The sequence below is a fragment of the Clinocottus analis genome, unplaced genomic scaffold (genome assembly GCF_023055335.1).
Source record: "Clinocottus analis isolate CAN_PGR_092001 unplaced genomic scaffold, fCliAna1.0.p SCAF_18, whole genome shotgun sequence".
In the NCBI taxonomy this organism is placed as follows: domain Eukaryota; kingdom Metazoa; phylum Chordata; class Actinopteri; order Perciformes; family Cottidae; genus Clinocottus; species Clinocottus analis.
Window position 1 is genome coordinate 4,456,521 of NW_027175909.1, and position 14,246 is coordinate 4,470,766.

Consider the following 14,246-nt stretch of genomic DNA (forward strand, 5'->3'; position numbering starts at 1 on the left):
TTTGATCCCCCGGTTTTGGAAGGCCGGGCGCATTGTTAAATTCCCGGATTAGGCCGGCTAGAAAGGGATGGGAATGTTAACTGCGCCGCTCAGCGAGCCCGCGCTCACTGACAGGCTGCTCCGCGAGGCTGTCGCCCGCCGATAGCGCGCGATGACATGCTGCCCCCGCGGCCACGTCGCTCCCCACTGACCCACATATCACACCTACGTACAGAAAGTCCCAAATAACTGTGCTAAAATCTGCCGCGGCTGTTAATTAACTCTCACAATAGGTCAGCCGGCTGCGGGCTCATGTGTGCTTTTGACCGCGCTAGCGGAGGAGCGGGAGAGAAACCAAGGAAGAAGCCCGCTGTAGTGCGACACCTTTGCGATATTGAACGCGATAAAGAAGAGCGTGCACACTCGCTCTCTCTCTCTCTCTCTCTCTGAATAAATGTTTCTGGAATGTGTTTACAGCCGGAGCTCAAAATAAAAACTCCAGCGATGTAGCACACCTGCGCTAAGAATAGCCGCGATGCAAAGAGTGCAGCTGTGGCATGCATGAGAGGCGCGCACGTGCTGCAATGGCAGCGAGGATTCGGGAAGTCTCCAACCGAGAAGAATGATCAATTAGGAAGTCGCTCAGGTACCCCGCGCGCTGTCACGGCTTATTTGGGTTGTTGTTGCCGCTGCCGCTGTTGTTTTTATTGAGCCCCAGCCATTAGCTTTGGTTGTGGAAGGAAGAGGTGATGTTGTGCTCTTCTCCCCGCCCCCCAAGGGAAGGCAGCCGTGTCTCCAGTCATCACGAGCTGTGTGTCTACACTCTGCTCCTCAGTCAGCGAAAAAGCCGTCCACTTCCTGCCCCCCCCCCCCCCCACCCTTTCACCCGGCCGCTCAGACTGCTGTGGGGAGGCGCTAGCTCGTGTCACCGCTCTCAGGGGCATTGCCTCGGCCCTGTTTGTTTGTCTGTCTGTTTACCTGTCGGCTCCAGTCTGCCGGCTCGTCTGTCCATCTCTTGGTGTCACCTTGGCGATGCGGCGGGGCCTCGCGGTGCCCGACATGCCGCGAGGCCTTCAGGACGCCGCCCCGTTCATCATTAGCGCTAACGTGGTGCGCTGAGTCTTACTCGGTGCTTGTTCAGGCGTTGGCGGAGGTGCTTATTAAAAAAACGGGCTTTATTTAGTTTTAAGGGACTGCACGTTGCGCTGCGGGGGGGTAGACAAAGCACATTTACCGCAGTTGAATACAAATCTGAGGAACTTGGGTACTTGGGTTTTATGCTACATGTTTAAAAATAACGCGTCAGAAAAATTTAATCAACTGGGGAAGTTTCACGGTGGGCTTTTTGCAAAGTCCTTTTACGATCCATATCTGTAGATATCGCTTTCTCTCAATTAGTTTTTTCTCGGACGCCAGAAGTCTCCACTTTAGTAGCGATTACATACACACAACGTCCCAGTGTCTTTCCTCTCTACATTCTGGGGGGTGTTTATACATCAGTCATAGCCGGATTTATACAACATTTTATTCTTGAAAACATGGCCAAAAATCATCAACTGGGGAGGTTTCATGGTGATATCTTAACTAATTTACCAGAAGTGTCTGCCTTTAAAAACCTACACTTGCCATTTAACAATATATAGAATATAACAATTATTACAACAACTATTGTGGACAATAAATGAACCCACTAATAATATGACATGGTATGCAGAGCATTGCAGGCAGCTTTGGTGAGTTAATGCTATATCTCATAGTATAACATATACTAATGTACCATGTTTAAGTACATTTCACTGATACAGTGTGACAGTATTTCTAAAGTGTGTTGAAATTACCTCAAGCAACAGTTTACCCAACATTTCTTCCACTACTCGTCTCAGTATAAGTGGCGGTCAGATTGCCACTATCAGAGCTCACCCATAACCGACCTGGTCTACCTTTATTTTATGAAAGAGGATTTAAATCATTACCTCTTGCAGGCTTAGCGAGAGGCAAGTCAGGCTTCACTCCGCATCAACGTCTGCTTGACGGGTAATTAGGGCCATTAGTATGTACAGCCTGTACTCTGTGTATTTGTTTATGTCGGCGCTATTCCCCTGAGCCTGTGGCGGTGTAATTCTCCATTTAGCCCTGTTTCCCGGAAACTGCTGCTCCAAACAACAAGTTTCATTGGAGAGCAGTCATGAGATACGAGTGAGTCACTCTCAGCCGGGCGAAGGTATCTGCTCGGAGGGGGGCAGAGAATCTACCAGTGATGACGATGATCTGCTTGCCGCTGCAGCCGAGTATGCAGCGATGTCATTGTTGGCGCGCATGGGGAGTGAAACCTGGGCTGCGTGGGTCACCTTTTGGATCAAAGTGTTCACTCGAGTGTTTCTCCGGAGAACACCCATTATGTGAGCTTGGGAAAATGGACTTGCAGGGTTTAAAAGAAAAGGGGGCTAACGTGGTAGCGATTATGCTAAAGAAAAACTCACAATGGAGCACAACAAAGGCAGTGGGTTACGAAGGGACACGAGGGGTTTCGGGATAGGATTTCCTTTTGATAGGGAAAGAAAACACACACACACACACACACATGAAGTTTGAGGAAAAGAGGGAGGGCGCTGTGAAAGGAAATGCCGATGACACACAGATCAAATAAATGACATAGCCGCCCAAAGTTCAACAGCGGTCGCCCGTGAGTGAGGTCATAGTGGGCAGGATTTGTTACTTTGGCAACAGCGGGGCCGTTAGCCTGCCCACTATCTGTGTCCTAATGTACAGACAGGCGCTGAGTCAACAAAGCCGGTGTTTTGGAGTCAACCTTTAAAAGTCACGACCTTAGCGAAAAGGTGCAGCGGAGCTGATGCGTTTCCTATACCGCACAGATGCCCAAAGTTCACACGCTGCATCCGGCGCCGCTGATCAGCTCCCCTGACAAATACACAACTCTAATAAAGTAGCACCTCCCGATAAAGATTTTCCAAAGTTCATCCACGCCCACGGACGTTGCTTTAATCATATCCTGCAGGTGGATTGCTACAAGGAAGCAGGACCTCAAGGTGATGACCGGAGGCTTACTCATAGCTCAAAGTCTCACTTTAAATACCGTCATGCTTTGCCATGTGGAGGAAGAAAGTGCCCCTTTGTGTTCCTGTGAAAAACAAAAGCACTTTCTCATATCTTGTCCTTTTTGTGTGTGTGTGTGTGTGTGTGTGTGTGTGTGTGTGTGTGTGTGTGTGTGTGTGTGTGTGTGATGCTGTTCAGGGAGTAGCAGCGGGAGTCTGATAACTTCTTCCGAAACTGATCTGCGTCAATGAACGATAGAGCAGAGTTTTGGATCGGGTACGATAAGCAAGCAGTGCAGTCGCATTGTTCACGCTTGTGTGGAGACAAAGACCCCCCCACACACACACACACACACACACACACACCTCACCACCCCCCCACACCCTCCCTCCCTCCAGGTCACACATAACATCAGATAGCACAGTGCGGGAGGCGACTGGCATCACAATGTAAAACACGGATTTGGTGTCCGATTGGAAAACATTTGACTCTTTGGCTGAATCGACCGGTTCGATCCAAAAATTCCCTCAGAGGGGGATCCGCCACCGTGGAAGCGTTTGTGTATTTCGCGCACCAGACGTCTGCACCTGAACACTTCATTCAAGTCCTGAAAGTTGACCCGGCGCCAGGTAAAACAACAACCACTTCGCTGTGACAGGAGTGACTCACGGCACGTACGTCCGACCACGAAACTACTGAGTCCGAGCGGCAGGAATGCTCGCCCCGAACCCGGTGACACGTGATCCTGCGTGAGAGTCGGAGCGCGGCGCATTCAGCCCGGGTGCGTTCACGGTCACGGTAACCTGATCCCGACCTCCCCTCACGCCCTCCTCGTTCCCTCCCACACCCAGAAGTGTACAATGAATGAATGCGTCCCAGTTCCCTAATCAGCGGGGTTGGGTGTGCGAGTGTTTTAATGCCGCGGCCTGGATAAATACCACCCTCTGAAAAAAACACTTCTGTTCCCACAGAGGTCTGGCAGAAAAAAATTAAAATACTTCACATTCCTGCACCGGGTATAATGGCGGTATAGCCTTTAGTGCAGAGCTGGCGTCGCTGAAGGGGGGAAAAACAACTTTCAGCCCATGAATGCACCACCCTGTGTGAAAACAATGACCGTTGAACTCTCCTGCAGCTTTTTCCAGCACTTTTATCCCCTTTCTTTTTCAAAAGATCGACACACTGCAATCCACTCTGTAATCTTTCGCTGGCACAATGCGTTTCCGTATTTTTTTCCGAACGTCCGCTCGGAGGGGAGTGAATGGAGCGGCGTGGGAAGGGGGGCGACATGAGGTCCCCCCTCCCTCCTCCCGCCGCTGTTTGTTGTTCCAGAAATGACTATTTGTTTCAGAGAGAGCCTCCTCAGGGCAACCAGAGTGTCGCTGGAGATAAGGCAAACGGACTCAGTTGCTTTTCACTTGAGTGATAACCTCAAGGCCGCATGACGCATCCAGCACGCTCGCTGGTAAACGCGCTGTTGTCACAACACCGGCAGCGCACACACGGTTACACACACTCGCAGCGTTACAGCGCACTTTGAATGCTTCTCATGGACTGACATTGCTAATTGACGCTTGTTTTGTACAGTAGACAGCAGAACAAAGAGGTTTTCCAGGGTAATTTCGTTCTAAATCCCTCATTTGCTTTGATTTACTTGTTTGTTTTATTGCACTTTTGACAGTTTAAAGCCACTGCATGTGTTTAAAATCCTCTGAAACAGAAGGGTTTTTCCAGTATGCGTTTAAAGTCAGCGTGGCAGCAGCGGGTCTCATTGTCTTAAACTCTGACATCACTCAGCCCTCATCGGTTAAGTCAAAGTCTTTTTTTTTTTTCATAATTAAAATGTTTAAAAAGTTGTTTTTGTAATATGCTAATGTTACAATTGCATCATGTTAATGAGCACGCTAACGGGCGACAAAGTTGACCAAGTGAGGACAATTCATCGTCATCAGGAAGGGGCATGATAGCGATTCAGCAAATAATTTAGTTGTTGAAACGTTTTGCTTTTAATCGCATATTTCAACGTCCTGGTGGCACTTGAAGGAAAAGTCAAAGTCAGCTTGACGCTTTGAGAGCATCAAAACAAAAGCTTCAACAATGTTGGAACTACGGGTCGCAAATAATTGGCTGTTGAGCAAACCTCAGCATATTCAACATGACGCATTCAAAAAGGTCAGCGTTGATTAATACGACGTGTCCACTATTAATTCACAAACTAATAATGACATTCTTACAGACATTCGTCTACCTGAACCACAGAAGATGCATTTTATTGCAGGTTTCTCATCGCGCTGCAATGTGTGTGTGTGTGTGTGTGTGTGTAGCGGTGATCGGGGAAGAAACCTACATCATACCAGAGGGAGAGAATATTGATTTCCACCCCAATACATCCGCAAACTGATATATCGGTCTGTTCTGAATGCAGGCGCACAAACCAATTCACAAACCTCCATCACCAAACATCACAAGAGCGTCCTGACTGATTGCGGTGTCCCATGCATGTCCACACACACACACACACACATCCACACACACGCACACGGGGCCCACTCTTCATCCTCAAGGTCAAGAGCTGCTGGGATGCAGAGGCTCCTCGTTGACGGCCTGATGGAGCTGACACGGCGCGACCCATTGTGCACACATGTTGATCTGTCCCCAGACGTGGCCTGACAGCGGCACATACGGCCGACGTTGCACTAAACCATCAATGCATTTCAATGAGGGGATCTCACCGTTTATGTTTGTGTGTGTGCGTGTGTGTGTGTGTGTGTGTGTGGGAGGGGGAGGGGGTGTTGTAACAAAGCTAAACACATTTGCAGGCCGGACAGGCTTCGGCCCTGTGGAGTATGTAATCCAAAACCAGGCCAATGATTATCTCCCCTCCCCGCAAGCGCTGACTCAATTCTGATTTATGATTGGAATGAATATTGATTTTCCAGGAGCTCGCCCCCCCCCCCTCCCTTTCACCACCACCCCCGTCTCCGCGCTTCCCTTCCATTTCTCCTTTTAACAAAAGAGTGAATGATATATGTGCATTGATTTCCAATCAATTATTTCTATTCTCATTTTATTTAAGCTCCGACAAATTTGCAGCGGCGGCGGCGGCGGCGGAGGGCGATGCGTCTCTATCAGCGGCGCGGCGCCTCGTTACGGGCGAGTTCTCTGATGGCGAGCGGCGACATGATGAGGGCACGTTCATTTCTGAGTCCGTCATGTCCCCTTAAACATTGCCGGGCCATGAATCTGTCTCTGCTTCATTTCTAATGACACTGACGAACACATGAAAGACATCACCATGTTTGTGTGCGCTCTCGTTGTGTTCCATTGGTTCCATGACGGGACTTTTCTGTCTCTCGTTCTCAATTTATTTGATCAAAAGCTTGCAAACTTTACTGTTTTGGTGGATTGAAACACTGCTCAGCCTTTCTAAAGTTTAAACAATATCACCTTGATGATGTCATCGAGATGGTGAGGGCTCAGTGAGAGTTGCCTAACGGGAAATAACCCTTTTGTTATAGAAGTTAAGTACTAATGTCTAAATTACTGGAGTTCCCCTTTAAGACTGCAACGTGTCCCCTTCACCTAACAAATGTCCAATCGTGGTTCTGGCATGTTAAGGCCTTGTTTTGAAGCAAGAGAATACATCATGCATATTCATCAGATCACACTATATTTAAAGTGAGTGGTTTATTTTTTTCTCAATTAATTATTGATTAGCCTTTGTTCTGTAAAGCATCGACACAGTGAATAACGTTCATCCTCTCGGTTACCGAGGTGATGTCTACAGATTGCGACACAACATTTCAAAAAACACAAATATATTCATTGAAATATTATTTTAGACAAATAAAAGCGACAGGAACCCGTCAAATGTTTTGTTTTGCAGCCGGAATAATGAAAGTAATTGACTTTTAATCTTCTGGAAAAACAAGAAGTCTGCTAATCCTTCCAGTTTGAGCTCCCACATAACGTCCGTAGAGGACGGTGAGCATGACCCCCCGGAGCGGCCGTTGTCTGCTCCCCACACACACACACACACACACACACACACACACAATAGGAAACCGAACAAGAGCGGTTCTCCAGCGCTCGCAGGTCGTCCAGAAGAAGAAAAAAAACCCTTAGAACAACTCACTAATTGAGCTGACAGTGATGCATTAAAATGGGTCATCCTGGAATTGCTCCTTCTCGTGGCTACTGGCCGGGCTGTGATTACATAACGATGATAAAGCTGCGGACCTGGCCGTCCAAGATAAAAAAATAAAAAATAAAATAAAATCCGCCGCCGCTCAGGACCCCGCGCATCCTCTAAACGCTCCCGCCTGAGAAGCCCTCGGAGGGAAGCGATTACCGCTAATGCTCCGGCGGGACCTCGGCGGTGGACTCCGTTACCCAACCAGACGCGGACGGCGGAAACTCTGGAAACGCACGAATAATGAGCGGCCGGGTTCATTGTGCTACGCTAAAGTTTTCAGCGGCTCTGGGAAACGGACAGTCCGTTTTTTTTTCACGCCTCTTCAAAGCAAAGCGTCTACTCGGTCCAAAAGGACATAATGAATTGCCCCGTTAGGAACATCAAGGGAAAAGCCGGATTCCTTCGCAGGGCGACCGAGGCCTGCTGCAGGCTGCACAAGGCGCCGCGTCGCCATATGACTGAATCAGACGCTATGGGTGACAAATTCGGGCCTCCCAGCTGAGAGCGGCACAAAGGGGCGCTCAGTTGTCTACACCCGGCAAGGCATGCAGGGAAATACTGTCGCTGGGTAGACAATGCGTCTCCTGTGTGGAGACGTCGTCCGCCTCATCGGGCGATGCCGTGCTGCGTTGCGGTGCGACCGACTGCTGTGTGTATGTCCGTGTGTGTGTTTGTGTGTGTGTGTAGGCCTCGGTGGCACGCTTCTGCGAGGAGGAAATGATAAAAATTTGTCGGGATGATGTCACGCCGATGTCAATACGCGGTGATTAGTTGGTTTTCACCAGACAATAGTGGAGTTATGGAAGTTGTAATTTGGCGACGACGTCATTTCCTGATGCAAATCTTCTTAAAAAACCACTCGGGACACATTTTCATGTCATAACCTTGTGGTTCCAAACCTCAAAGGGCTAAAACGCATGTTTGTATGTTTATGTTGTTGTTGTGACATAGTGGCTACTTCAGCACAACTACACATACAACACAAACACATTACGCATGAATGTTTAATCACCTTTACTAATTAGAAATAGAACAGTATCGGAAATGCAGCTTTGAAAGAGGTTAAAAAGAAACAGATTTCAAACCCACTGCATGAACTAGCCTGAAACACAAATGGGTAAAAGGTTAGAGTGAGTCACACACCGAGGATCTCAATGTCAGCCATGATGAGAGTAAACGCTGCGTTCACCAGGCCCGCAGCCTAAATACTGAAGACCTGCGGCCGTGAGGGTGCAGCCTCGAGAAGAAGAAAGCATTAATGTCAAAGTGATCGACTAAACGGTTACGTACCATGTCATCTTCTTTTTATGTCGAAGCACACGTCCGTGTAAATATAGTCGTAGTGTATATAATCAAACAAGTGATCTCAAAGGGAAAAATGTATATTTATATTCACTCAAAGTGCACGTCAACACTAAAAAGCTGGATTACTAGTTTACCTCATTGGAGGAAACTGTTGCTAAAACAGCACATGTGGTCATTCTGGGGAGGACTACAATAACGAAACTGATGCTTTAACTTCAGGGAGCTACTTTGAACCCGCCTTCCGCCGGTCATTCTCTTTTAAATGCAAATTAGATGCTGAAATCCTCTTTTTAAACTAATGACGGGGAGCAACTTCTCGTCAGTGTTCATCCGCTCGCACAGAGGGAGGAAGTAGGGACGCTTTCCGTAAAAGCCCCGCGCGTGCGCCTGATAACACAATAAATGCACGTGCACGTCCATTAGTCACAGCTCCGTGTCCCAAGACATGAATTCACTTCTCAGTGGCTGTTGTCAACACACACAGACACACACACACACACACACACCGCCAGGGTTACAGGCTCGGTGAACTCATCTCCTTAAACAGCAGTGTTGCAAGTGCTGCTTGTGACAAAGTTTCACGGAGAAGGAGGAGAAGGAGGAGAAGGAGGAGAAGGGGGGTGAGACTGAGATGTTTTCCACAGGACTCAAACTCAGTCCGGCTCACATGCGCTGTCTGTGGCGAAACCCGTCGCAGACGGAGGAGACTACACCGGGGGAGAGAGCGCACCGGCCGCTTTATATACACGCCTAAAAATAACCGGCCAATCGGCGGCGAGACGCTCGGATGCGAACGAGCCAATCCCCGCGGAGAAGCGACCAAATTAAGTCGGGGGCCGGCCGCCATTGGCCGGCCGTGATATCATCTGCGAGCCCTTACGCTGCGCGCCGCTGATTGGTCGACGCCCTCGCGGGGGCGTGCTCCTGCCGGGGAGGGGGGCGGGGCGCCGGGCAGGGAGGGAGGGGGCGGGAGAGGAGCGGGCGGGAGGGGGCGGGCTTCAGGGGGTTTGAATAGGGAAGTTTGCAGAGCGCAGTTGTTCCCCATCCAGTCCGGGCGCAGTGTTTGCAAACACCTTGAACGCCAGCGAGAGACGAGAGAGAGGTGGAGAGCGACGGACGGACGGACGGACGGACGCTCGCTGCTACACTGCTGCTGAAAACAAGCGCCTCTTCGCGTGCATCGCAGGGGACCGCTCTCCATTCCTCCTACTGGGTCTAATTTTGTTTTTCTTCATCTTCTTCTTCTACCTGACAAACGCATTTAACTGCAGCTGTATCGCAATTTTTCTTTTTTTTTTTCTTCTTCTTTTTTTTGTACTAATCTCTGGGAAAAAAATGGATGTTCTACCCATGTGCAGCATCTTTCAGGAACTTCAAATAGTTCACGACACGGGCTATTTCTCCGCCTTACCGTCACTGGAGGAGTACTGGCAGCAGGTGAATATCCACGTCTGTGTGTCCACTGTGTGCTCCGCCGGGTCGCTTGTTGAGCTTTCGCGTGAGCAAAGCGGAACTGAGACGCTTTCGCTAGATTACTCCGCGGCGCGTTGTAGTGCGCGCGACAAGTTCAGCTCCACGTCCCCGCGGCGTAACGCACGCGAGGCGCCCGGTGCTTAGACGGCGCCCGTCCCGTTCACCTGACGTGTGTGTGTGTGTGTGTGTTTTTGTTTTTTCACGGTCCAGCTGCGTTAGGAAGTGTGTTCCGGCAGCCTGAAGTGTGTCAGCGTGTCAGTCTGACAGCTGGAGTCGAGGCTGCGCCGAGATGAATGGGGGACCGAGTAACAGCAGCGTGCTGGGGTTTTTTTTTGTTGTATTTATTTATTGTTTCTTTTTTTTTTTCTTTTTTTTTGCACAGCGATGTTATATTTTGAGCGTGACTACTTCTCCTCCTCCTCTCGGCGGGTTGTTGCAGGGCATGTGAGCTGGTGGTTGGTGTGGGAGGAGGAAGTAACATTTCAAATCAGTCAGCAGTTGATGCCAAATCAGAAGTAGCGCGTTGGCTCCGGATCAGCTCTGTGGCTCTCGAGGACTTTATTTATTTATCTTTCCTTCTTCTTTTTTTTTTTTTAAGTGCCACACAACTGACTGACTGGTCTTCTGTTTGAATCCCATGTTTTCAAGTATAATAATTCAGGTTTCAGTCCCCACAACGACATCCTCACCTTTACTCTACATTTATTTTCTCTTATTTTGAAAAAAGCATCCATTTGCAATCATCCCTTTTTTTTGTAGGATTGCTCCACAACATGATGACACTATCAAGTGTCAGCCGTGGCCACATTCCTGCCAGCGAGAGGAGGCGAGGGCACAGCTGGAATATATAGTGTCAGGCTGCAGGAGCCTGGAGGGAGACTGTCTCCAACATCTGCCTTGTCAAACCTGCTGTCTGGAGCAGCCTCTAATGAACGGCCATTGCTCTTTTTTTTTCTTCTTCTTCTTCAACTTAAAAGGCCTCTGAAGCCAACTGGGAAGTAGCATATTTATTTATTTATTCTATGTGTCCGTCACTGAGGAAGGATGTGAACGCGTGACAGAGGTTTCACATGAGTAAAAAGCATCTGAATGGAGGAAGGAGGAGGGGGGGAGGGAGGGAGTTGAGCGGCTTCCTTAAAAGGAGTCCAGATTTGCTCAGTGAGTCATTGGCGTGCTGAAATGACAACGCACGTTTTTAAGTGTTGGTCTGCGCTCAGGTGCAGGAGAGTTCAGAGAGGAGGAGGGCGATGGGGTTTCAAGGGAATGACGTGCAGCAGGAATTTCCTTTTTCACCCAAAACATTGGTTCCATTCCCAGCTCCGTGTGTGGCAGCAGGTTCCTGCAGTGGAGCAGCTGGAGCCAACAAATTGACCATTTGATTAAGTCCCCTGTTCGATCCACGCTTCGTCCTCGTCACACGCTGTGCTGTCATCGCGATGGTCGGCCTGAAATGTGCAGCGTAGCTTCCGTTTCCTGTTTAATGCTTCCTGCTACAAGCGTTCCACCGCATAAGGCTTTTTGTTTGGGCAAGGGAGGGAGGAAGGGAGGGAGGGAGGGTTGTTATGTGGACATGACTCATTTAAAAGGATTTCCCACACTGGAGCGTTTTGCTGGTTCTGAAGGAGCCTTCTCTCTCTCTCTCTCTCTCTCTCTCTCTCTCTCTCTCTCTGCGGCTGTAGTTCATTCATTCTGACTGTTTTGTCTCTCGCCCCCCCCCCCACCAGACATGCTTGGAGTTGGAGCGCTACCTGCAGAGCGAGCCCTACGTCTCCACGGCCGACCTCAAGTTCGACAGCCAGGAGGACCTCTGGAGCAAGCTGATGTTGGCCTGCGGCGACAAGGCCAAGTCCGACCCCAAGCTGCCCGCGGCCCACGAGGAGGACAATCAGGACAGCCCCATCTTGGACACCAGCAGCGTGAACTCTGACGCCAGCAGCGAGGCTTCGGACAGTTCCGAGGAGCTCTCGCCCACGCACAGCTTTACCTCCAACCCGCTGGGCTCCGTCCTGGTCGGCTCGGGGCCTTTTAGCCCGTCCGTCATCAGCACGCCCCCGTCCTCTCCGGAGGCCAGCTCGGAAGCCGGCGGCGTGGCCGGCGGCTGGGTCGCCGCCGAGCTGCACTTGCCGGTGAAGATCCGGAGCGGCGGGGCGGCGAAGGGCGCGGACAAGACGGGACTCATGAGCGGGGACGCGTCCTCGGACGGCAGGCGGCGGGTACACAGGTGTCAGTTCAACGGCTGTCGCAAGGTTTACACGAAGAGCTCCCACCTCAAGGCACACCAGCGCACGCACACGGGTGAGTTGTTGTCATCCCCCCCCCCCCCCCCCCCTCGGAGCGCCGCAGCCGGGGGCCCCACGGGTGAGACGTGTCGTAAACAGAGAGACGGCCTCCTGCGCTGCGTTCACAGAGTCAAACAAAACCTCACTTTATTATTGAGGGAGAGAGCGGAGGTGCCCTTAATTCAGCCGCCCGGCCATTGTGTAATGTAATTAAAGGTCCACGTTGCACGACGTCCTCAGCTGGAGCGCTGTGGGTATTAGCTCTGCATGGCTGGATACCTAAACTGTGACCTAATCTATCTGGAATGTGAGCGAGCGAGAGAGAGAGGGAGGGAGGGAGGGAGCAAAGAGAAGGGGGGGGAGGGGCTGCACATGGGAGATAAAAGGACTTGAAAGCAGATTGAGTTTCACCCTGGGAAAGGGGTGAATGGGCGGGGAGCCAGGGGCCGGCGAGTTGGAGGGCCGACGAGTGGTCATTTGAGCGTCTCTTATTTTGGATTAGCGGCGTGAAATTGCACGTGCGGCTTTTGGTTTTCTTTTCTTCTTCATCTTCACCGTTTCTGATGTCTGTCTGGCACATGACCTCGTGCACGGCATCGCTCTCGGCGTTCTCCAGGTCGCACGTGAACGCGGCTGCTGATCCAACCGGTTCGGTGGAATCTGGGTCTCGAGTGAGCCGTCAGTGACTTGTGTCATCCCCCCCCCCCCCCTCCTCCCATCACGGGGGGGTGATTGATCGGAACGCATTTGAATGACAAATCCAATTGTAGCCTCAGCGGGAAAACCCTTTTTTGTGTGTTTTGTGTGTGTGCATTTTGGTTTAATCAACCCCCCCTCTCCCCTCTTGTTGGTTCTGCAGGCGAGAAGCCGTACAGGTGTTCGTGGGAGGGCTGCGTGTGGCGTTTTGCACGAAGCGACGAGTTGACCAGACACTTCAGGAAGCACACCGGGGCAAAGCCATTCAAATGCAGTCACTGTGACAGGTAAGCTGACTTGAGTCACGCAGAACCCGGTGCTTTTACGTGCAGAATCCAGATAAAGATGCATGTCTTTGACGATGGAATGCACTGATGAAAAGCAGAAAAAAAAGTACGAAAGATGAGGCAGGAGGTCATTTGACGTCGAGCAGCCTCGTGTCAGTGGAGTGTGATGGTTCAGTTATGACCTCACACGGCAGTTAGATAATAAGCACCACATATTTTTGGGACAAATCGCTCTCGAGGCTGTTATCTCTCGAAGAGGCGCCGTCGCACCGAGCTGCCCGACGAAACTTGTTGCTTTCGTTCCCGTAAAGAAAAAAAAAAAAACACCTGCCGTCCATCTCTGCGCTGTTACTGACCCCCCCCACCCTCCTCCCTCCCTCTCCTGTACCCCCCCCAGATGTTTCTCCAGGTCTGACCATCTGGCCCTTCACATGAAGAGGCACGTCTAGAGCGCGGGCCAGCACCGACCAACAACGACGGGGGGAAAAGTTGTTGTAAAAAAAAAAAAAAAAGGAGAGAGAGCAAGCAGAGCGAGGAAAGGGGGTAAAAAAAAAACAAAAGAAAACGCCGTCTCCCGACCAGTCTCTTGGTTGAACTGTCCCAGAGTGGCGGGGAGTGTGTTCCAGCCAAAGCATGCCGTTTTGCACCATACTGAAACCCAGTGCCTCCGGGGACCTCTCTTTGGAGAACAGGGGCGCTCTGAAGGTTGTCTGTTTCGACAAAGAAGAACGAAAAAAGAAAGGACTAAATCACGGATGGAGGTAGAGGGGGGGGGGGGGGGGTGGGGGTGGGAGGAGAAGAAATCTTTTTGCTTGAGAAGGACTTGCAACTCACACACACTCACACACATATATAAAAAAAACTTTTAAAAAAAAAGACAAAAAACAAATAATGAAAAGACAAAAAAAACAAAGAGTGACTGATCTGTATGTGTGGTGCATGATGTTAGAGGGGGATTCCCGGACAGCAGATACACTG

The 14,246-nt window shown here is 50.3% G+C and overlaps 1 protein-coding gene across 1 annotated transcript; it reads left to right on the forward strand.

Moving 5' to 3' along the window:
* Positions 1-9,553: 9,553 nt before the first annotated feature.
* klf6a (Kruppel like factor 6a) lies at positions 9,554-14,032 on the forward strand. Its single transcript, XM_068581800.1, has 4 exons — positions 9,554-9,970; positions 11,731-12,301; positions 13,145-13,268; positions 13,666-14,032. The coding sequence occupies exons 1-4, from the start codon at positions 9,869-9,871 to the stop codon at positions 13,715-13,717; spliced, it is 849 nt and encodes a 282-aa protein (XP_068437901.1). The 5' UTR covers positions 9,554-9,868; the 3' UTR covers positions 13,718-14,032.
* The last annotated feature ends 214 nt before the right edge of the window (positions 14,033-14,246 follow it).